The 21324-nt window shown below is 49.7% G+C and overlaps 1 protein-coding gene across 10 annotated transcripts in view; it reads right to left on the bottom strand.

Annotated features, from left to right (window-relative positions):
* PCBP3 (poly(rC) binding protein 3) overlaps positions 1-21324 on the bottom strand; it is a 56314-nt gene that overhangs the window by 22688 nt on the left and 12302 nt on the right. For 3 of the 10 annotated variants that reach the window (XM_053981986.1, XM_053981988.1, XM_053981994.1), the window contains 6 exons: positions 4913-4984; positions 4611-4634; positions 3794-3826; positions 3138-3254; positions 2501-2632; positions 2102-2230 (listed from right to left, as the gene is read on the bottom strand). In XM_053981986.1, coding sequence (XP_053837961.1) covers positions 2102-2230; positions 2501-2632; positions 3138-3254; positions 3794-3826; positions 4611-4634; positions 4913-4984 — 507 coding nt within the window. Of the gene's footprint in view, positions 1-2101; positions 2231-2500; positions 2633-3137; positions 3255-3793; positions 3827-4610; positions 4635-4912; positions 5057-10363; positions 10502-16504; positions 16596-21324 lie in introns of all 10 variants that reach the window. The other 7 variants (XM_053981989.1, XM_053981991.1, XM_053981992.1 and 4 more) reach the window with 5 other exon arrangements.

Here is a 21324-nt window from a genome sequence, read left to right as displayed (position 1 = left end):
GGGAAAGAGAGGTTTCAAGGGCAACAAGGACAACCTGGGGCATGGGAGATCCCTTGCCAATGCACGGGCCCCTAAATGGCCTCCTGGACCTTCGCTGCCTCCCTCAGCTTTGCTCTGCTCTGTGCAAACCACATTGCCTGCTCTAGGCTCTGGAAACCCTCCTCAGAACGCCCGGAGGAGAGCCTCAAGCAGCAAGATGGGGAGGTACAGCCCATCTAAGCAACCCATCACCATGCTCAAGGTCTTTGGCTGCCCTCATCTTCCTCACCACTGGAACAGGGTCACCTTCAGGCCTTGGTGCAGTCCATCGCCATCTGAGCTGCGACGTGGGTGCTGCAAGGCACCTGTGATCTGCATTATCTGAGAGGTGTCCTTGCACTTGGAAGGGGCTGGAATTAGATGCCTTGATGGTCCCTTCCAACCCATACATTCTGTGATTCCATGATTCTGTGGTCTTGCTGCTCTCTGTTGGGTCCCTGGGTAGGTCTGAGCAGAACTGCAGTGAATGAGTCACTGGTGTGATGCTCAGGAGCTGCTCACCCAGGTTCTCCCTACTGGTTTTCTCCTGAACAAGTTACAGGCTATAGGAAACATGGAGGTTTCTAGGGATTAGGAGAGATTTCAGCTCTCCTCCTGCTTTTTACCCAAAAATAAACAACTCAGTGACTGCTATATAAGGACAGGCAATAGAAATTACTCTATCTCATGGATTTTTTTTTTTCTCTACATTCTTTGGATATCTACTTGCAGGCAAGGAGCATTATCTAAATCTTGCTGCTAAGAACCTGTCTGTGGGAAAGCTGATCAAAGTACATCTCCAAACCCACTCATTCTTTTATTGCATTACAAATCTTGGAGGGGACGAGCTGGGATTATCTGTTTAAGACTGAAAGGTGATATGGAACATCTCTGTGAGCTGTTAAAGACAGGGCACTTTCCAGATTTCAGACTGCAAGAAGACTTGTGGGTTTTTCTCCTTCCAATGGCTGATCTGTACGGAGGAGCAGCACATCTTGCTTTGTGAGAAAAACTTTTTAATACACCTGGCAATCATCACCTCAGGCTCATCTCTGCTGCAGTCTGTGACCTGGAGTCATCGGGTGCTGCAGTCTGTGACCTGGTCATCCAAAATTCCTCTGGCAGCAGTGCAGCTGCCTGAGCATCACAGCCAGCAGGGATGGGTAATGTGGCTCCTGGCTATCCCTCCCGAGATGTGCTGCTGCCAAGCTGAAGATGCTTCCATCTGGCTTTGCATCACCTTCACCAAGCCCTGCCATCCCCATCTGAAGCTTTTCCAGTGGGAAAAGTGCTCCTTCCTGCTATGAAAGGGCTGTGCAGCTAGGCAGAGGGCCTTACATCGGTCCTGCTTTGTCTGTCTCTTGGATGCACCAGGAGTAGAATGTGTCACCATCCTGTGTCCCAGGGGCTTTCCTCCTGGAGCTTCTACCATCTGAGGTGGCAGGTGTGGACGTGAGGCATGTGGCTGAGGTCATCTCCAGCAACTGGTACATCAGCATTTCTCCATGGCAGAGATCTTTAAGCTTTGCTTGTCAGCATTTATCCCAGAAAATGGCACCCTGGACATATATCCATGTGCCCTACAGTCCCTGCTCTCCACCAGCCTTCCTCACTACCATTCCCACTGTGCCTCACTGGAACACAGCCTTGTGCTCCCAGTTCCAGCTCCCCCAGTGCAGGGGATGCTCTAGCCTCCTCCTCCTGGTTGTGGTCCTTGTGAGGCAGAGACCAGGTTCTTGGAGCAGTGGCTGTAGCCCCTATATCCTTCTCATGGCACCCTGAGTGCTGCTGGGATGCCAGGCCAGGCTGTCCCAGCCTGCTGGCACCCCTCTGCCCTGACACAAACCACCTCTGGGGCACCTGACCAGACAGGCTTCCAGTGTGGGACTCTAGAAACTACAGACAATGGTGGGGAAAAGACGTGGGGTGTATTTCCAGCAGAGGCACCAGGAAATGAGAGTGGTCCGACAACATGTGGTGAAGAGGACGAGAGAGACACGCTCCACAGCTCCCAGCGCTGTAGTGGGGCCAGCTGTGATTTTTTTTTCTGTATGTACTTTACCCCCTTTGTTACAGACTGTACCTCCAGCATCACCACACAGATCTGTTTGACACACTGGATAATTGCATCGGGTGTCCCCGAGATTGTCACCGCCCGCTCCGTGGAGTTGGGCAGCATGTCCCCCGCCACTTGGACCTGAGCACCTGTGGACTGGAGACAGAAAAAGAGAGGAAGGAGAAATCCCACAGCTGAATGCCTTCACTCAGAGCCAGCTCCAGCTCTGACACCATGCACCTCCCGAGGGCTCGGCACATGGCATCCCGTGGGATACTGCTCCTACATCAGCCACACCATCCTGGGAAGCAACATGATGCATGATGCAGCACAGGGATCCCCTTTTCCAAGGCAGCTCCTCCTTGGCTGCAGATCAGCTCTGAGGAGCTGCACTGAAGTGCAATAATGAAATGGAATCTGCCTTACCTCTCGGATTTCCTTGATCTTGGAGCCCCCCTTGCCGATGAGGGAGCCGCACTGACTTGCTGGCACCACCAGCCGCAGTGTCACCGGAGGTTTGCTGGTAGCGGTGCTGTTGCTCATGGAGTTGGTTATGTCCTTGGGAAGGAAAAGTGCAGCATGTCAGCCCTTGGTACCTGACCAGAGCCACCTCCAGTGTCCAGGTGGCACATCTACACACGTTGCAGTCAGGTGACTAAAGTGTTCCCTATTGAACGCTTCCAGGGATGGTGACCATCGCTGCCCTGGGCAGCCTGTTCCCAGGCCTGACCAACCTTCCAGAGAAGAAATCTTCCCTAATATCCAACCCAAAACTGAGGTCATTTCCTCTCGTCCAGTCACCTGTTACCTGGGAGAAAAGACCAACCCCTAAATGGCTACACTCTCCTTCCAAGCAGTTGTTGAGAGTCAGAAGGTCCCTCCTGAGCCTCCTTTTCTCCAGGCTGAGTCCCCCAGCTCCCTGAGCCACTCCCCATCAGACCTGTGCTCCAGAGTCACCCTAGTTAGAGATGTGTGAAAGGTTCTGTGCTGAGACCATGTCCCAGTTAGGCAAATCCAACCAGGCACTGCTGTCCCCAGTCATGGGCTGGCTCACTTTTCCTACCTCCTCAAATTTGTAGGCGATCATGGCAAAAGCCTTGAAGATGGCATCAGTGGGGCCAGTGATGGTCACAATCCGCTCAGGGCAGTTCCCCTCCGAGATGTTGATCCTTGCCCCACTCTGGAAAGAGAAGAGGAGTCCTGGAATAGCCACAGCCAATAGCCACATCAGGTTGGGTCCTCACTCAGCCTGACACCTGTGCCAGCCTCATAGCATTCTAGCTAACGTTCCAAACTCCCACCCCTCCTCTGCAGTGACTTCAGTCCTGCCTTATCCCAACCTTAGAAAGCATTTCCAATGTTTTATTGCAAAGCAAACCCACGGGATCGAGGTAAGACCAGCTCATGGGGTCATTGCCTGTGAAGAGTTTTGCTCACTGTCCTGACAAATCCCTGGGAGCTGCAGGCACAAAGATCCTGGACAAACTCAAAGCATCTTACAAGTGACTTAATTTCAATGTTTCATTAAATACTTGACTCTGGAAAATGTGACAGGAGTTTGAGTGTGAAGGAAAAAACTGGTCCAAAGAGCTCTGGGGACAGCTGGCTTGCTTGTCCTGACCCTGGGAATTACTGCACGTATCGCACAGGGCAATGTGCAGCTATGGCCACTCTGCACTCCTTTCGTCCTACAAATCATCCACAGAGCAGTCTGCTCACCTCCTCACGCATCTTCTTCACAGTCTCTCCTTTCTGAAACAAGAGGGAAAACCAAGCCATTAATGAAAATTCACAACTTCTACCTTTAAAACAATCTTACCAAAAATGCATCTCCCTAATACATGCCAATGTGTAGCCAAAAACATGGGAGATGTGATGCCTGGCCCTGCATCCCCACATGATGGTCAGCTGAAGTGCTGAGCATGTAAATCATTAAATATATATATATATATAAAACTTCACAACTGTGCATCTTCCCGGAGTTGGACATGCTGATGGAAAAATAAGGCACAAGCCTACAAGGGAAAACGTGTTCATGCTGCAAATCTTTGCCACTATAAACCTTTATTTTAAAACCACCCAAAAAAAAACCCTAATCCTATATAGCCAGGACTTTCCAAAACACTGTGGAAATACCAGAGCAACTCAGGAAGTTTTTTTGCACATGGTAAATGGAGTCCTCTGGCCTCAGAGACAGGGCTATAGAATTACTTAAAATATAATTTAAATGTATCTGTGTGACATTTTTAGTATCTCTTAATGAAGTTATTTGATGAAAACACCAGAGCAACATGACTGTAAACTCCCAGCCATCACTCAGTGAAACAGCTGGAAACAGTTTGGTGGTTGGTGAGGTTTTTAGGGGAATGGTCTTTTGACCCCTTTGTGTGTCTCTCCTGATTTCTGGCTCACAAATGCAGCAGCTAGCTCAGGCACCCAACACTTTTCAGGACATCACAGGGAAGAGGTGACTATGGCATCTGCCATACCACAGGTGCAGGAACAGCATCAAAGGTACATTAAAAGGCATCCTTACCTTCCCAATGATGCTTCCAACTTCCTACACAGAGAAAAAGCCAAAACGAGAGGAACTGACATTAGAAAACATGATGAGAATCCAACCCAACCCCATAATGAAGTGAAGACCTGGTGGACATTATCCCCAGGAGGGGGACGGGGTTGAGGGGCAGGAAGGAGAGGGAGCAGGAGCACCATGCTACCGTCCCCACCGGCAGGACAGCTATTCCCGGGGCTGGGACAGCTGGACAGAGCTGTGTGTGGGGCTGGGCAGGTGGGAGAGGGACCTGTGTGGACGCCCCCGCTGTGGGAGTCCCTTACCTTGCCATGCATCAGCAGCCGGATGGTGAGGGTGACGTTGAGGCCGCCTTCGGAGACCTTGGACTCCATTTCCTACCAGGGGACAGGAGACGTGCGTTAGCTGGGAGAGCAGCCCCGGCACAGGCAGCACCTTGGTGGGATCACCTGAGGACACAGAGAGAAAGGTTTGTTCTCAGAACAAGTTCCTCAGGGTGGGACAGACCCCACAGAGTAGCTAAAAAACAACTCTGGAGCAGGGCATCAGATGAGCAGCCTGGCCAAGGGCCAGCAGCTGCAGTGGGGCTTTAAAGCACCCACAGCACCTATCTAGCAAACCAAAGTTCACCATTTCCAGCATCAAGAAAACCACAAGGCACTTTTTCAGTAATCAAGAACTGTCTATCTGACTCCAGGAGCACTGAATGGGAAGGACAGAACTGGCATCCTGATTGCCACACATCCTGACCTGAGAGCTCCCCAGCTGGGCAGACTGTGGACCACATCACTTCCAGCCACTCCTGTCACAGATATCTAAGGAAATTGTGCCGTTTTCCTTTTCCATTCTCTCTCTTTCCTCCTCTGCCCTCTAGAGGGTCACTGATGTTTTTAAGTCAGTGGGGAGAAATAAATAAAAAACACAGAATGGCAACAAATCCTTCATTTTTCACTCCTGATGCCTCTTTAGGAGCATCTCTGCATGAGGACATGGCATATGAAATGTCCCTGCAGCCCACTGCATGGGGACAGCACTCCTGTCCCAGAGGGAGGTGCCAGCATCCTTCTGTGTGCAATGCTGAGGGATACAGAGCAATTCTCCCTCACGTTATTTAATCCCTCAGTCTGTATCAGATGAGAGTTTTTTCATCCTGCTCACAAGCATCTGGCATTTCCCTTTGCTCAGACAGGGACTTAAGTGAGCAAAAAAAGCAGGAGATAAACAAGTTCTCAAGTACTGCTTTAATGCAAGTTGGGATGAATAAACAGCAGCAATGCACAGACCGTGGCTGGGATATGGGTTTGATGCAAAACCTCTTCCTAGAGGTTATTATGAAACCCAAAATGGATAAACTCACGTGGTTTGCAGGGGGATAGAACTCCCTAAAGCTAAAGGATGCTGGCTGCTCACTGGGAATGAGGCTGCTAATGATCTACATGCAAACATGGGGCTTGAGGCTGCTGCATGTTACAAATTAAAGAAAAGATGGAATCCTCACAAGAAGGATAAGAAATGAAATGTGCCGAACACCAAAACAGGTTCACTGGCGTAGGTTGGCCAGAGTGGTTGTGGGCTCCCCATCCCTGACAGTGTCCAAGGCCAGGTTGGACAGGGCTTGGAGCAACCTGGGATAGTGGAAGCTCAAAGATGAGCTTTAAGGTCCCCTCCAACCCAAACCATCTGGTTCTATGTCAAGCCAAAAGGTGCTTTTAAGGGTGGGGAGAAGGAGAATATTCCCAAGGAAAAAGGCGACGACATTGTAGAATAAAGTAACAGGAATGGGCTGAGACACTGTAACAGGCAAGGGCTGAGACACTGTAACAGGCAAGATCAGGAATTTTCAAGACTAAGCCTACTGTGAGGTGTACAATGAAGGAAAAGAGTAACCAGCTGTGTTGGTTAACCCCAGGCTGACTCCTGCATTGGAGGCAGTGCCAAAAAGAGTCAATAAGCTGATAGGTGGAGGACAGCATTTCCAGTGCTCACAATGTGCCAGGAGACAAACTCCTGCACCGGAGATATCACAGAATCATAAAACGGTTTGGGTTGTAAGGGAACTTAAGATATTCCATTCCACTCCCCTGCCATGGGCAGACACACCTTCTACTATCCCAGGCTGCTCCAAGCCTTGGAGTCCAACCTGGCCTTGGACACTTCCAGGGACACAGCTTCTCTGGGCACCCTGTGCCAGGGCCTCGCCACCCTCACAGGGAAGAATTTCTTCCTAAAATCTCATCTAATCCTCCCTTCTTTCAGTCTAAGGCCATTTGTCCTGGTCCTGAGGCAGGGAGGGTGTTTGCCATCCCCAGCTCCACATCCCTTGCAGGAGGAGCCCTGCATCAGGCTGTTACGTAAATGCTTCCAACTGATTGAAAAAGTGGGTCATGTGTTAGCCAAATGCTCCTGGCTTTAAGATTTTTCAGCATTATTAAATTAAACACGCTTCATGCTCCAGTGAGCGGGAAAGCTATATTGGCCTTTTCTTAATCATACTAGTGAAAGATAAGTGTTTTATAGGGGGCTCATGAGCTCAATGGAAGGCATGGCAACAATAGATCCAAAGCATTTACTCTGGGCACAGGCCTCCCCCAACAGCCCTCATTCTTCATGGACAAAGGGCTGGGAAAAATTATCCCCCAGAATGCCATTTTGAGCATTTCAGAGTATTCCCCGCCTGGAGAGAGAACAATCTCAGCCCCTTCCTCTTCACCATTGTGTTCTGTCTTGTTCACCACAGCTTTGGAATGGCTCCTTTGTCCAGCCACTTGAAAGCCCTGAGGACACCATTACATGCGGCCCAAAAGACAGAGTAGATACAGAGCCCAGCTCCAGCCCAGTGCGAAGTAGGTGCAGCCCCACAGAGGTCAAAGACATGGATTTAGGAGACAGAAGTGTCAAGCTGGGCCCGAAAAAGGAAGTTCCACAATGAGTCAAGCCAGGCTCTGCCAAGCATCACACCTGGGCAACCACAGGTGGAGGACTGGAGCATCCTCCCGCCATGCATGGGGAGCAGCCAAAAGTTTTTGCACCACAGCAAGGGGAGATCTGCCCCAAAACTGAACAATGGCCTTCCAAAGGATGATCCCATTCCACAAGAAATAGGCCTGTTAATTGCAGCTGCCTTTGCAAAAGTGCATGGAGGAGACATCATCAGTTCTCAGAGCAATCTGGTTCTTCCTTGGTTCAAATATATTAAATTCTGGGAAATTTCCTTAATCTATCAGGAATCCCCTATGTCTGAGAAAGCAACTCAGGAATCAGCAATCAAGGAATAGGAAGGAAAATGAAAGCCCAGAAGAGCAGGAAGACTCCTTTTCCTCAGATGCAAACATACGCACTCCAATTTTTCTCTTTTCCCATTTTTTAGAGGTTGGAGCAATTGCCTCAGCTGGCGCTCTTGAATTTATGCTTGCTGATACCTCACAAATACCAACAGATCCCTAAAATTTGAGCAATTCCCTTCCAATTAGGGGAAATCTGAACACTGTGTATTGAATTAATTTAATAACATGATCATCTCCCATACAGGAGGAGGCACATGTAGCAGAACAGGAGGAGGGAAATGGAGCTCTGGGCTGGATGTTGCTCTCCAGCGTAGCTTCCATACAGGAGCTGGAAAAGCAGGTGATGGGATCCAGGGAATCATGCCTCTGATATCCTATCAGGGATGTTATCCCTGATGGCAGGAGGCTCAGCTGAGCTTGGGCAGAGCCCAAATCCCTGCAGGGGCTGGGGGACATTGCTAGCTCTGTGCTTGCTGAAGCCAGCCCTTGTCCTCCTCCTCCTCCTGCCATGCATTCCTAGGGCTCGCTGGGTGCACAAGCCCCATACAAGCAAGCTTTGCTTCCTAGAATTGTTTTTGGGGGGTATAGCAATGTTTTGTTCAAGCTGTCCAAAACCAAACAGAAACGACAACTCTGTGCAAAGATGCCCCACTGGCATAACTCACCCCCTCCCTGAAACATCTGGGTGGAAAGTTCACAGGCACCACCAAGCCAATGCAAAGGAGAAAGTCTCCATCACCCCCCACCCCTGCCCCCCCCTCCCCCGATCACAGGGCCTCCAGAAAATCCCACTTTCTTGTAGGGGTATCACAGAATCACAATATGGTTTGGGTTGGAGGGAACCTTAGTGCTCATCTTGTTCCACCCCCCTGCCATGGGCAGGGACACCTTCCACTGTCCAGGTTGCTCCAAGCCCTGTCCAACCTGGCCTTGGACACTTCCAGGGATGGGGCAGCCACAGCTTCTCCTGATCAGTGCAGGCTGATAAAATCCAACACCTCGGACCCCTGCTGACCATGAGCCCTTGATGATCTGTGCAGGTAAAGAGCAGGGTGGGCAGGGCCTTGCTCTGTGCAATCCCTACTGTGCCGCCTTCCTGAAGGAACCACACCCAAAACCCCTTGGCATCCTCCAGCACACTGCGATATCCCACAGTCAGGATTTCAAACAGGGGTGGCAGAATTTAGTGTTGGGAATTAACATCTGGGACAGAACTTCCAACACTCAAGACAGCATTTTCCTCTGTGAGGGAGGAAATGTTTAAACACCTCTGACTTCTCCATATCGTCTTCACAAAACTCAGACCAGGGTTTTCTGACCCTTGGAAGATGATAGATGTGTTAAAAGCAGAGAAAAGCCAGAAGGCCAGGAAAGAGGATGTTTTTCTGACATTTTAGGCTTTCTAGCCTGTTTTCTCAAGGAGGGCTGCCTGTTCATCTGCGTAAGCAAGAGCTTTCTCCCCACTCATCTCCCCCTGACTTGATCTTGCCATTAAGACCTAATCCGGCGATTTCCAGCACGGTGTTTTAGCGGCTGGGAAGCTTGGCGATGCAGCCAGCTCAGGATTATGACGACAGTGCAGCCTGGCCAGGTCAAGACAGGGTTGAAAGGAGGAAAAACCTCAAACCACATATAAATGCATCAGCCACCAACACGCTTTGACTGTTGGGAGTTGAAGCTGTGGGAGGGCAGCAGCACCGTCTACACGAGTGACACCAAAAGCCATTTGGGAACAAAGCTGCAGTTGCCTGTTCCCATTTCCCTGCTCCCCTCCAGCTGAGATCACAGCCTCACAGAATCATTTAGGTTGGAAAAGACCTCTATGAGCACTGAGTCCAACTGTTTTCCAAGCACTGTCAAAGTAAACGCTGTCCCCAGGTGCTACATCCACATGCCTTTTTAGCAGTTCCTGGGATGGGGACTCCACCACTGCCCTGGACAGCCTGTGCCAGTGCCTGACCACCCTTTCCATGAAGAAATTTTTCCTAATGTCCAATCTAAACCTCCTGGGGCACATCCTGAAGCCGTTTCCTCTTGTTCTGAATGTCTGCACTGGTACAATGACGCAGAGCTCCAGTGCAGTCACACTGCCGTGGGCACAGCCACATCACAGCCAAACACCTGCCCTCCCCTCCAGGAAATTCCCAGCTGATTTCCTGGTTTTCTCCTTTATCTGGTGAACCCCACTTATGGGCTCAGACATTAGCCTCCACCAAAGCAAGCTCAGTCCAGGGAGAACAACTAATTTTGTTGTGATGGCAGAACCACTATAGCAATCTTTTGTGTCAAGATCACTGGATGAAACTGTAGCCTTCCCCTGCCAACCTCCCCAGGATGATGGTCTGGAATATCATTTTCCCCACTGCAACAGGACAGCAGGATGAGAGTATCTGTCTCTGTGCCCTGATACATTTGTGGGAGACAAAACCTTGAGGTTTGTGTTAATTGCAGGTTTAGAGGAAAATCAGGTACCTGAGAGATGTATCTGCAGAGATCTACAGGACGCAGAATTCTCATTCACTCACACAAGCTGCTGCAGTGTTGCAAGCAGAGGTCAGACACAGACGAGTGAGGGAAATGCAATGTAGTAGCAGCAGGATGTTAGATGCCCTTAGGAAAAACAGAAAACCTTGTTTGGGCTCTTTTCAGGGCTTTTTGATTGTAAGACCCTGAGAAAAAACAGTGGCTTGAACCTGTTTAACCACCATCTCAACAAGGTTATTAGAATTATTAAGAGTTATTCAAAGAATAATGGGACCTCATTTAATTTATTTAATTAAAGCTGATTTTGGAAGGTTGGGTTGAGAAGGGAGGGGATGGGAACATCGTGCTATAATTCAGCCACTTCCAAATCACTCTCTTAGTTACTTCTGGAACAACTTGCCAATGAAAACAGTATTTTCAGTGAATGTCACACTGCGCAAGTGCATCAGAAACTTCCCCCTATGAGGTGATGAAAGCCAATGCTCACTGCAGCTGGGTCCACCACAATTCAGTGACCAGAAACACCGGCAGATGTCTGTGAGCCTCTGGCAAGACCCTGAATGCCAAGGAAATAACATTTCCTGGGATAAGGAACATCAACTTTTTCTCCTTTGGTCTACCAGCAGATAAAAGGATAGATAAAAGGAATTACAGTTTTTCCTGAAATACCAGCTTTCCCTCCAAGCCCAAGCCATTATTTTGGAGAGACTGGGAACATCCATTGGAGCTGCTGACGGTCCAGCGAGGATGAGGCATTGGCTGGGTCTTGGCTGATGCCAGCTGACCCAGCAGGCTGAGGGAGGCAGAGCCAGCAGCACTGCACTGCCCCCCCAGCCCAGACCCTGCCGCAGGGCTCGGCACTGCAGAGTGGGGCGGGTTCTGCTGCAGAAGCCGAGCCAGGGGAAAGAATCCCAAACGTCCAACATCATCGCCTGGCACTGCAGAGACCAGGAAAGTGACTGCTGCAGTGCCACACTCTGCGTCCACATCCCTGACCGCACCAGTGGGCCTTGGGAAGCACCACAAGCAGTGCTGCAGAGGGCAGCCGGACTGAGCCTGCCGGAGAGTGGAGTAACAGTGGGTTGTGCAGGGAGTTGGGGTGGGTGAAACCACTGGAAAATGGCTGGGAAATGCTCTAAAACCCCCCAAAATATTGATCAGGGATGGTCCTGTTAAAATGCCAGGTGACAACCCAGGTGGGAGAAGCTCTTGGTGAGCAGAGCAAGAAGGCAAAATGAGCTTGGCAATGTGAAGAAAATAAGATAGAATTTTGCAACTTAACTGTGTGTAATTAAGTGCACAGGAACAGAAGAAATACTCCCCATCCACCTGAAAGTGGCTGGGAGTGACAAGCTGACTTGCAAGATCAGGAGAAGGAAACCAGGAATGGTGAATTGGTTCTTCAAAGGAGATCCAGGCAGCAAAGAGCAACCCCAGAACCCTGGGGTGAGCAAACACGGACCCACGGGAAGGGCTGGAGGAACCAAGGCTCTGCAGCACAGGAGGACACAGGGCCACAGGGCCTTGAGCCAGGGGCTTAAGCTGCACTGAAGGAGATCCAGGAAAAGAGCTTCTCCACAGCCATGCCATGCTGCCAGTTATTCTTCTTTAAGTCCTCCAAACATTCATGTGTTGGGAAATAAAGCTCATCTCTGTTAAACAACCACACTCACAACCTTGACACCAAGCCAAATGCACCCAGTTCAGGGTTATTTCCTCCCAGCCAAAGGCCAAGGAAAGGAAGCCAGGAGGTGCCACCTTGCAGCAGGAGATGCCTCCACAGATGCCCCAGGGACGCTCTGCCAGGGCTGTGCATCGGCCCCAAAGGACCCATGTCTTGCCCCAAAGGAGCCAGCACAGTTGCAAACACACCCCAAGGGATGAGACAGTCAAATAACAACCACCTAAGTGCCAGATTTTAGATGTCGCTTTTCAGGGGAACCCAAAGGACTCCCCAAAAAGGATGCTCGTGGCCACAGACCCATGCTGGATCCTTACAAAGGAGAGACGACAGGGAGGTGTATGGACCTCCAGAGACAAGCAGCTTGTTCTCCAGCATTTTGGAAATGAGAGGCACAGCACTACAAAAAGCTCCAGGCACATTCCCAACATCCTTGCAGCTGGGGGACAGCTGAGAGGAGAACCCCTCCAAGAACCTAGGAAAGCAGAAAGTGCCCATCTTCCAGGGCATCCTCCAAAACAGATAAGGATGCAACCAGGAGCATCGTTCCATAGTGCCCAGCAGCAGCCATCCTACAACCCCCCTCATTCACCTCGTCCTCCAGAGAGCCTGCCAACTGCCCTGACTTTAATCCCACAGGCAGCAGCATCCCAATAATTTCCTCCATTTTCAATCTACTTCCCTCCATTTTCAATCCACTGATCTGGGGACAGTCCACAAATCCCTTCATCCTGAGAGCGAAGCAATCTACTGTTTCATCTCATCCCATCTCCATTTTTCTAATCCCTGGAAACAGGGATGAGATTTGGAGCACATGGGCTGCCCCGGAGCAGTCTGTCCAGGTGCTGCTGGACAGAAACAAGGGGGACTGGAGCTACTCTCATGAATGCCACCCAACTTCTCAAAGCACCTGGAACAGGTCCACACCCCTCCTGATCCAGGGATGGGGGAACAGGTCTTCCCACTCCCCCCAGCTGCCATGCTGGGGATGTAAGGGACAGATTAGGTGCAGCACAGAAAACATGTGGAGATCAATCAAGGGTGATGGGGGGAGTTACAACCACCCTGGTCCCATCAATCCCAGTTGGATCCAGTGTTCTTTGTCTGCAATCTCAAACCCATGACTTTCACCCTGGCCATGGATGCTCTTTGGGAATGGGAGACTGATCAGAGACATGGGAAACGAGACTCTTATCTCTGCCTTCCCTGGAGTAGCGACCCAGCACTCCGAGGGGATCAGTCGGGATGCGGACTGACCCCATCCCTTCTTTGACAAGCCCCCAGTGGTGCAGGGCCGGAAGAGGCGGGAGCAGGGGATCCCACACACGATCCCACAGGGCCGTGTCCCACCCGACATTGTCCCCAGCCCAAAGGAAGGGGCTGCAGGGCAGTGTGTGACAGGGCTGCGTGGTGGCCATGCTGGGCTGCACTGTCCCCATCCTGCACAGTGCTGGCTCTCCCTGCTCCAGCTGGCGAGGAGGAGGATGGGGGCCCTCAGCATCTGGGGGTGGATCGCCAGTGTGCTGCGCTCAGACCCTGACAGCAGGCTCCAAAACTGTCACTCCCGATCTGTTTTCACTTCAACTAAACCTCAACCCCAATTACAATCAAGGAGAGCCGCCTCTCCTCTCCCCTTCTCCCTGTGGTAGGTCCTCTGTAACTTTGGGTCTCAATGCTGAGCCAAACCTCAGCTGGGGAATGGGTGAACTGGCTCTGCTGGAAATTGGGGCTGCCGGAGACGGGATCATGACTGCCCCTGTCCCCAAACCTGGCCCTGGCAGTGAGGGCACAGCCACTGCAGTGGTTGCATCCCTGCAGGGCTGTGGTCTCTGGCAAAATCCATGGAGGATGTGCCACCGATATCACAACCTGCCTCTGCCATGGGTGGTATCCAGCTCCAAAGCTGCATCCATGGAGAGGAGGGGGTTTGGTGGCAGTAGGGTGCCCCCACTGCCCGCTGCCAGCCCACTTAGCAACCCCCAGATTAAATAAATAAATTAAACCAGATCCGTGTGTGTGTGTGTGCGATCACAGCACCAGGATGGATGCATTCAGCAGAAAGCTGGGAAAAAGCTCAGCAGATAGAGACAGCCCTCACCGACTGGGGAAGCTTTCAGGTTCCCTTTCCAACTCAGCTGGCCATAAAGCAGATGCAGAGAACCATCAGACTCCCATCACAGGGGCTGTCACCCACCCGCATGCTGCAGGACTTGGGGGCTCAAGGGCAGAGGTGCCACCCTGCAGGTTTGGGGACCATCCCCTGCTCTCCAAAGGCACTCACAGCCTGCAGCCAGGGGTCCAAGTGCTCCGCCACCACTAGGATCGAGCTCACCCCAGTGTGCCAGGCATGTTCCCTCCCCACCACGGAGAGCCACGCTGCCATCAAGGTGCCCTCTCCGCCTGCTCTGCAGCACTCATTCTCCAAGAGGGGGTCTGGAAAAAGCAATTGATCCCCTGGGGAAAGCAATCCTGGGACCACCAAAGCAGCATGGCTGGCTGGTACCTAGGGGAGTATCCCTCAAGGTGGGGAGTGAGCAGCTCCCCGTGCCTCCTGGTCCACCCCAAAAGGGAACTGGCCACCATCGAGGGATTTGCTCCATCTGCCAGTGATCCCGACAGCATTCCTCTTCCCGCAACCCATGCTACCTCCCCACAGGTTCTCCAATGCTATTTTGAAGGCATTGAAATAATGTTGGAAGCACTTATAAAGAGATTTGTCCCAGCAGCCTTTTGTCCCCATCTCAAAATGACCGCTTTTCTTTGAAGGAATAAGCATCCTCTTAATTCAGCAAGATTAAAAGAACATTTCCTGCAGTTATTTCCCAGGAAGAAAAATTTGTTTTTGTGTCTGAGAATGCTGAAAATATTTATATAAATGAATCCCAAAAAGAAAGAGGAAGTCTGAGATTAAGAGCTTTGGAAATATTACTGAGTTATTCTAGAATTTTGTATTAAGAGCAAAACCTCAGCTATTAGGAAAGAATGCCTGTTTAATTCAGGGTTAGGTTTCTGTATCAAAATGTAGCCCAGCATCTGTCCTTGCATCTGTCAAAACAAAGGTCAATCATTTTATGGAAACTTAAACACAATGTCCTTGAGCTACTGTTTCTTGTTTATTTTTATGCTGGACTTGACTTCCAATTAATAAAATCAGATTTTTTAAGATGGTTCACATTCAAATCACATTATCCCAAAAATCTCAGATTATGAGAAAAACATATCTGAGAATATTTTTCCTTTATAGTATGGAGATGATAATTTGGGGTTGATTTCAACAGCTTTTAAATATTCTATAGCATTTGCCACTAATATTTCACTTTCCTACTTATAAAGTGATCATGAAACCAAGGAAAATGCAACAGAAACATGATGGTATCAGGAAGTATTTTGACACCCTGAGGAAAATGTGTATTTGAGGGAAAACATAAAACAAAGCGAGCATCATAACACAAGGGATTCCTCTCGCCAAATCAAATTTCCCCAGCAAAAGGAAAGAAAATCAATGAAAATAGGATGGAATTAAATAATAAGAATATTTATAGCATTAAAAATTAATGGATGTGGAATGGAATTAGAAATATTTTTTTAAAAAATACTGGAACTAGAATGGAATTCAAAATAAAAATATAAAAAATTTGGAAATATACTGGAACTAAAAAGTAAAAATACTTCAAACAAAACACAATAATGGAAGGTAAAAATCAAATTAATCAGGGTTGGGGGTTTTATTCTATTGCCACACTAAGACATGATTAACATCCCTGTTATTTTAGTGTCCATTCCTTGAAGACAATTCCATTTGTGCCATTCCCACCCAAGTGCACACACAAATGACACTTTCCAAAGCCTGAGCTACAAATGACAGAATTTAGGAACAGCTGGGTATTCTGGTTAAGGAAGAAATGGATGCCTCCCTGCCCAGGGTGGCACTGGCTGCTGGGTACGGGTAAAATGGAATTTAACTAAAATAACTAATTTAACTATTTAATAAATAATTTATTTAAAGCATACGCTTCGAGAATGATGAATCTGCAAAACAAAGTCACAGCAAGATTTGTCAAATTTAACTTGCAAAAAATATTTGGCAATTTTTTTTTTTTTTTTTTTTTTTTGCAAAAACAAAAACAAAAAATTATTCAGAAAAATAATTTCCCAAAAATATTCTGTGAATTTCTCCCAGGAGAGACCTGGGGAGTAGCCGCTATCTTAAAGGAATCCCATCGCTCGTGTGCCACTGTCGCCCATTATCCCACCCAACGCTGCCACAGACTTAAATTTCCTCCACGAGAGATTCCCTTAAAACTGCTCCTAAGCATTCAAAGCTCTTCCAACCCACACCGTAGCCCGGGACCCGGCTCATTCCAGGACTCTTCCCTGACTTACACTGGTGGGAAAAGTTGCCTGTGGCGGGTGGTCTTTCACCAAGACAATCTTTTAAATCTCCTTACCTTTCCCAAAGAACCCCTTTCGTACCGCTTTGGCGGGAGGGGGATCCAGACAGATGGCCAGTCTTTTCACGTTTGGAAAGGATGAAAAATGCTACAGGGGGGGAAAAAAATCCCAGTGATTTTTTTTTCTTATTCCGCTGTTCAGCGCGGAAAGGCTCCCAACCTCATTGGTCCTGGAAGATCCACCACGTGGCATGGAATAAGGGCACATGACCTATTTTCTCCCAAATCCCTGGGTTTGCTGAAAAGGGGGATGCACCCACTGCTGATGCTCTTGTCATTTCATGGACTTTGATTTATTTATTTATTTTTATTATTTTTTAAAGGCCACTGAGCAAATCTGGATGCCTCGAGGCAATGAGGGCAAACCAGCCAACGCTTCCAACATGAAGGAGAAAGAATCCCAGCATGAGATGAGCTCCAGTGTGCTGCCCGTGTGCAGGGGGAAATTTGGGCATGTTTTACAGGGTGCCTGCCCACCCAATGCAGGGCCAGAGCCTCTGGGAGGGACAGGCTGTGTGAAACCCTCCATCTCAGAGGCAGCAGCACAGTGGGAAGGACCAGGCTGAAGCCCTGCCTGCACATCCCAGAGTTCAGCTGGCTCCCTGCAGGAAGCGGATGTGTTACAATTGCTCCATCACCCAAACCAGATGATCTCATGCCCCGATGTTGGTCCCGATCCCTCCTCAGCTGTTCCCATCCTTTGCTGTCCTCCTGGCTGATGCATCAGACAACTGCTCCAAGAGATGGCAATCTCCTCCTTTGGAGGCTGCTGGAACAGCTTTCTGGGAAGCTGGACCAAGAGCAGTGGAGGGACCATGGCACACCCTGGGTAGGCACTGCCCACTCCCACCAGCCCTTGGCCACACCAGGCCCAAAGGATGTTTCAGTGTCCCCCCATACACAGTCACCCAGCCCAAAATGCAGGACAATTCTGGGCATACCGAAAAGATCCCCAAAACCCTGTGGAGCAAGGAAAGCCAAGCCACTGCTCCCAGTATCTGATTTTGACTAGTGCTGGGGGGTGTCGCCTTGTCCCAGCTCTGAGCCACCACATCCCAGCTGGCCATGGTCCACAGACTAATGATCTCCTGTCCTTCCTTCAGTAGCCAGGGCAGGTACCAGCCCTTTGGTGTCCAGACATTCTGTTTGGGGAAGGGAAAAGGAAATTTTGGAGCCCTCAGATATCCTCATGTTTTGTCCATCAGAGCTCAAGCCACTCAGACCAGTCAGAAGCAGCATTTTTCTGGCAACCCAAGTCTCCATCGGGCTGTGCCAACCCTTGGCTGTACCATCTTTCCAATGCCAGGGATACACCTGTTCACCTGAAAGCTACGGCCAAATCTACCTTGGCCATTTGCCCTTGGTAGAGCCCTTCTGCAGAGCAGCTGTCACCAGCCACCCCATCACCCAAGGGTTCAAGACCTTCTTATCCAGGAGTGGCACCTAAGGCTCCTGGGAGGACCAGCTGAGCTTGAAGCAGCCATGGCCACCTCCAGCCCTTCTTAGCATCACCACCATGTCCCAAATGCTGGTTCTTCCTTGCAGATGCTCCCCTTCCATGGCTCTGCACAGTGATGGGAAGCATTGGGAGCACAACCCCTAATTCCAGATTCTTCCCGAGGCCAGACTGTCTCACCATGCTGTTCCCAAAGCCACAAGTACAGCCATAAAAGGCCCCAGACAGTATAGAAAAGTGCAGGGTTTCACCCAAATCCTCTCTGGCTCGGAGGGTCATGCTCCAGCCAGATCATGGGGCACTCAATTCCAATGAATACACACAGAGGGAGAAACTTCCCACACTAAAATTTTCAAATGCAAACTATGGCCACAGCCCAAAGCACCCAGCTCATCGCTTGCCCCTCCCATGTTTCCTGATAGCCACAGAGAAGAAACATGAGCACCCTTTGACTCAGTGGAAGGTGTTCCTGCCCACAATAGGGGTTTGGAATGAGATGACCTTTAAGATCCTTTCCAACCCCAAGCATTCCATGATTCTGTGATTCCATGAGCCCCCACCCCATTTTTCAGCCCCCTCCTCCTTCCCCAGCAAAGCTAAAGCTGGCTCCCCAGTAATCTTCCCAATAATTATATAATAGAGAGGCAGGTGGATAAATCATTTCAGGCCACTGTGCCGATAGAAAGCAAGCTGGATTAAAAGATCAGAATAAGCAATACTTAGATTAAAATGGTTTGTTATTTTCAGCTAAGGGAAAAAATCTGTGGCTAAAGCACAGAAGACGGGAATCAAAGGCGCATCATCTTCTTTTCCCCCAAAACCCAACCTTTTTACATATTAGCCAAGACAAGTTCTAAGTTTCCAACCTCAAATCAGGTTTTGTTTCCCAATAGGTAAAAAAATACACCTTGTCAGTTCATATGACTTTTTAGCTAAAGATTAAGAGATGCTTCAAGTTGTATTTTTCCCATGTGAGGCCATCAGAGCCCTTAAATCAGGAGAACCAGTGCATGGCAGTTAACATCACTGCCCACAAAAAATGTGGCTCCTGGCATGATGGGCACCAACCCCTTTGCCTTCTCCCATGCCTCCCCACACCCCAAGCTGATGGCAGGTGGATGCCAGGCTTACCGGCAGTGCAGAGGTGGCAGTGGCAACTGGGAGAAGCCCATCAGACAGTGGAACGGTTCTCTACGGGGACCTATATGTTGTCCCCCTAGCCCCCAGCAAGGTCAGCAGCCCAGTGTGCTATGCTCTGACTGATGGCTTTGGAAAGGCGTGAAGGGGAGGCAGGAACAAAACGGGGAGAAAGGGAGGTGGCGCTGGGGGCCGAGCTCTCCGCAGGGCATGGTGCTCATCAGCCCAGTTTGGATCGATGGGTGAGCTCCACTCATTCACCTTCAAGTTCAGATTGAGCAGAAGGGTCAAACTGGGAAATGGTTTGGCACTGGCAGGCATGTCCCCATCAGCACCCTGCAGCCTTGTGTCACAGCTGTTTGCCTTGCTGGAATGGGCAATTCCCACCCCACAGCATCTCCAGAATCAGCATTCCCACCTGAGCACATTGCTAACCCCATAGAATCTCCATCTTCCAGCATCAGCAGTGACCACCCATCCCATCACCTGGATGGGAGATGGAGCGGCAGTTTTTTCAGTGTGAAGTCCCAGAATATCCTGAGTTGGAAGGCATCCACAAGGATCATCGAGTCCAACTCCTGGCCCTGCAGAGGACAATGCCCACAATCCCACCTTGTGTTCTTCCAGGTGTCTCTCCCAGCTGTAGTTTTGCTATAAAAATGTCATGGTACCACACACATAGGATCAGCCTTGAGTTCCGACCATGGAATCCCATGGAGCAAGAGATCCAAGACACAGCCTTGGGGAGGGCTTGTGAGAGACAGGCATCAGGCTCCTCTCCCTCCTATGGATGTGGGAGAGGGGCTGGGACACAGACCTGGGAGAAGGGATGGGATAGTGGACAGGGAGCATGAGAAGACAGAAAAATTATGTCAGAGACTGTCCTAGGGTGACGTTATGGTGCTTGTATCCCCAATCGTGTGTTCTGTTTATGCTTGATGATATGTTCTGTGCCTTCAGGACTGGTTCTGAAAAGTGAAGGTTTGTTTTGTCTTGTTATCAGCCAGCTCACCTCTCCCCACGGTCTGTGTCTAGGAGAGAGGATAGGGCTTGCTTGCTTGCTTGCTTGCTGGCTTGCTTTCACTTTGCTCTTGCTCCTGCTTTTTGCTTTTACCCTTGCTTTTGCTTATTAGTAAGTTTAGCTAGGCAGTCCAATTTTTTCCCTGTATTGTTTTTCTTTCCCTTTCCTGAATACCATTCTAACCTGCTCCTGACTGGGAGCTGGAAAACACCAAGAAACACTGAGAGCCTGCATTTTGTGACCTGCAGCAGCCATCCCCAGCGCCAGAGACTGATAGCTGGGCGACCGCTCCCAGGAGAGACTTTCTGAATTTGTCATCTCTTCAGAGAGGTGAAAGAGTTTTTGTCATCTGGTGTTGTTCACTTTTTTTGTACTGGGGAGTTCTTTGCTTGCTAAACAAACAGTTTTTTTCCACTTCTCTCCCAGGAAATTCTTCCCAAACCAGGTGGGGGGGGTGGGGCTGTGGGGGTTTGCTTTCTGGGGGCTCCTTCCGAAGGTTTTCTCCCAAATTTGCCCTAAACCAGGACAGAGACCTTACCAGAGGGAGATGGGAGCTATGAGATGTTGTGATGTTCACCCAAATTTAGCCTTATATTGCAGGAAAGTGTATACACTAAAGCCAGAGAATAAAACACACTTGCTGGACAGGCGATGGCAGAAACCTCACACCAGACACAACCAGTATCCACCACATCACCAGAGGCCATAGATAAACTTCCTCACAGTTTTTTTTTTTTGGCAAGTCCTATCCTTGCTGCACCTTACTGGGTCACCTGCAGCTCTGCTGGGGAACTTCCACCCCCCTATCCAAAACACACCCTTGTGCTGCAGGTGCAGGCTGTTTGCTCTGGCCAGTCTCTCCCAGTGTTTTCTGTGCAGAAAACAGGGATAAGTGACACTCATAAAAGGAATGGGAGAAAAGAGAATGGGTTTGTCTGTCACTACATTTCTGCTTTATGGAGCGGTCTTCTCCCTCGGAGACGTGCATCCTCCCCTCCACTAATGGAAATGTTGCACCACCATCTATTCGTGCCTGGGACAACACGATGGCCTATGGCCACTCCTGATCTATTTTAGTCACAAAAGCAGAGGGGCTGATGAAAATCACCCCATCTCTGCACTTCCCAGCTTAGCTCTTTTGCTGGTTTTAATGGAATGGCCAGTGTGGCAGAAAGCAGGTGTCAAGGGCAGAGACAGCAGGTT

Source organism: Vidua macroura, chromosome 7 (genome assembly GCF_024509145.1).
Source record: "Vidua macroura isolate BioBank_ID:100142 chromosome 7, ASM2450914v1, whole genome shotgun sequence".
Lineage (NCBI taxonomy): Eukaryota > Metazoa > Chordata > Aves > Passeriformes > Viduidae > Vidua > Vidua macroura.
This window is presented reverse-complemented; position numbering and strand designations above follow the sequence as displayed.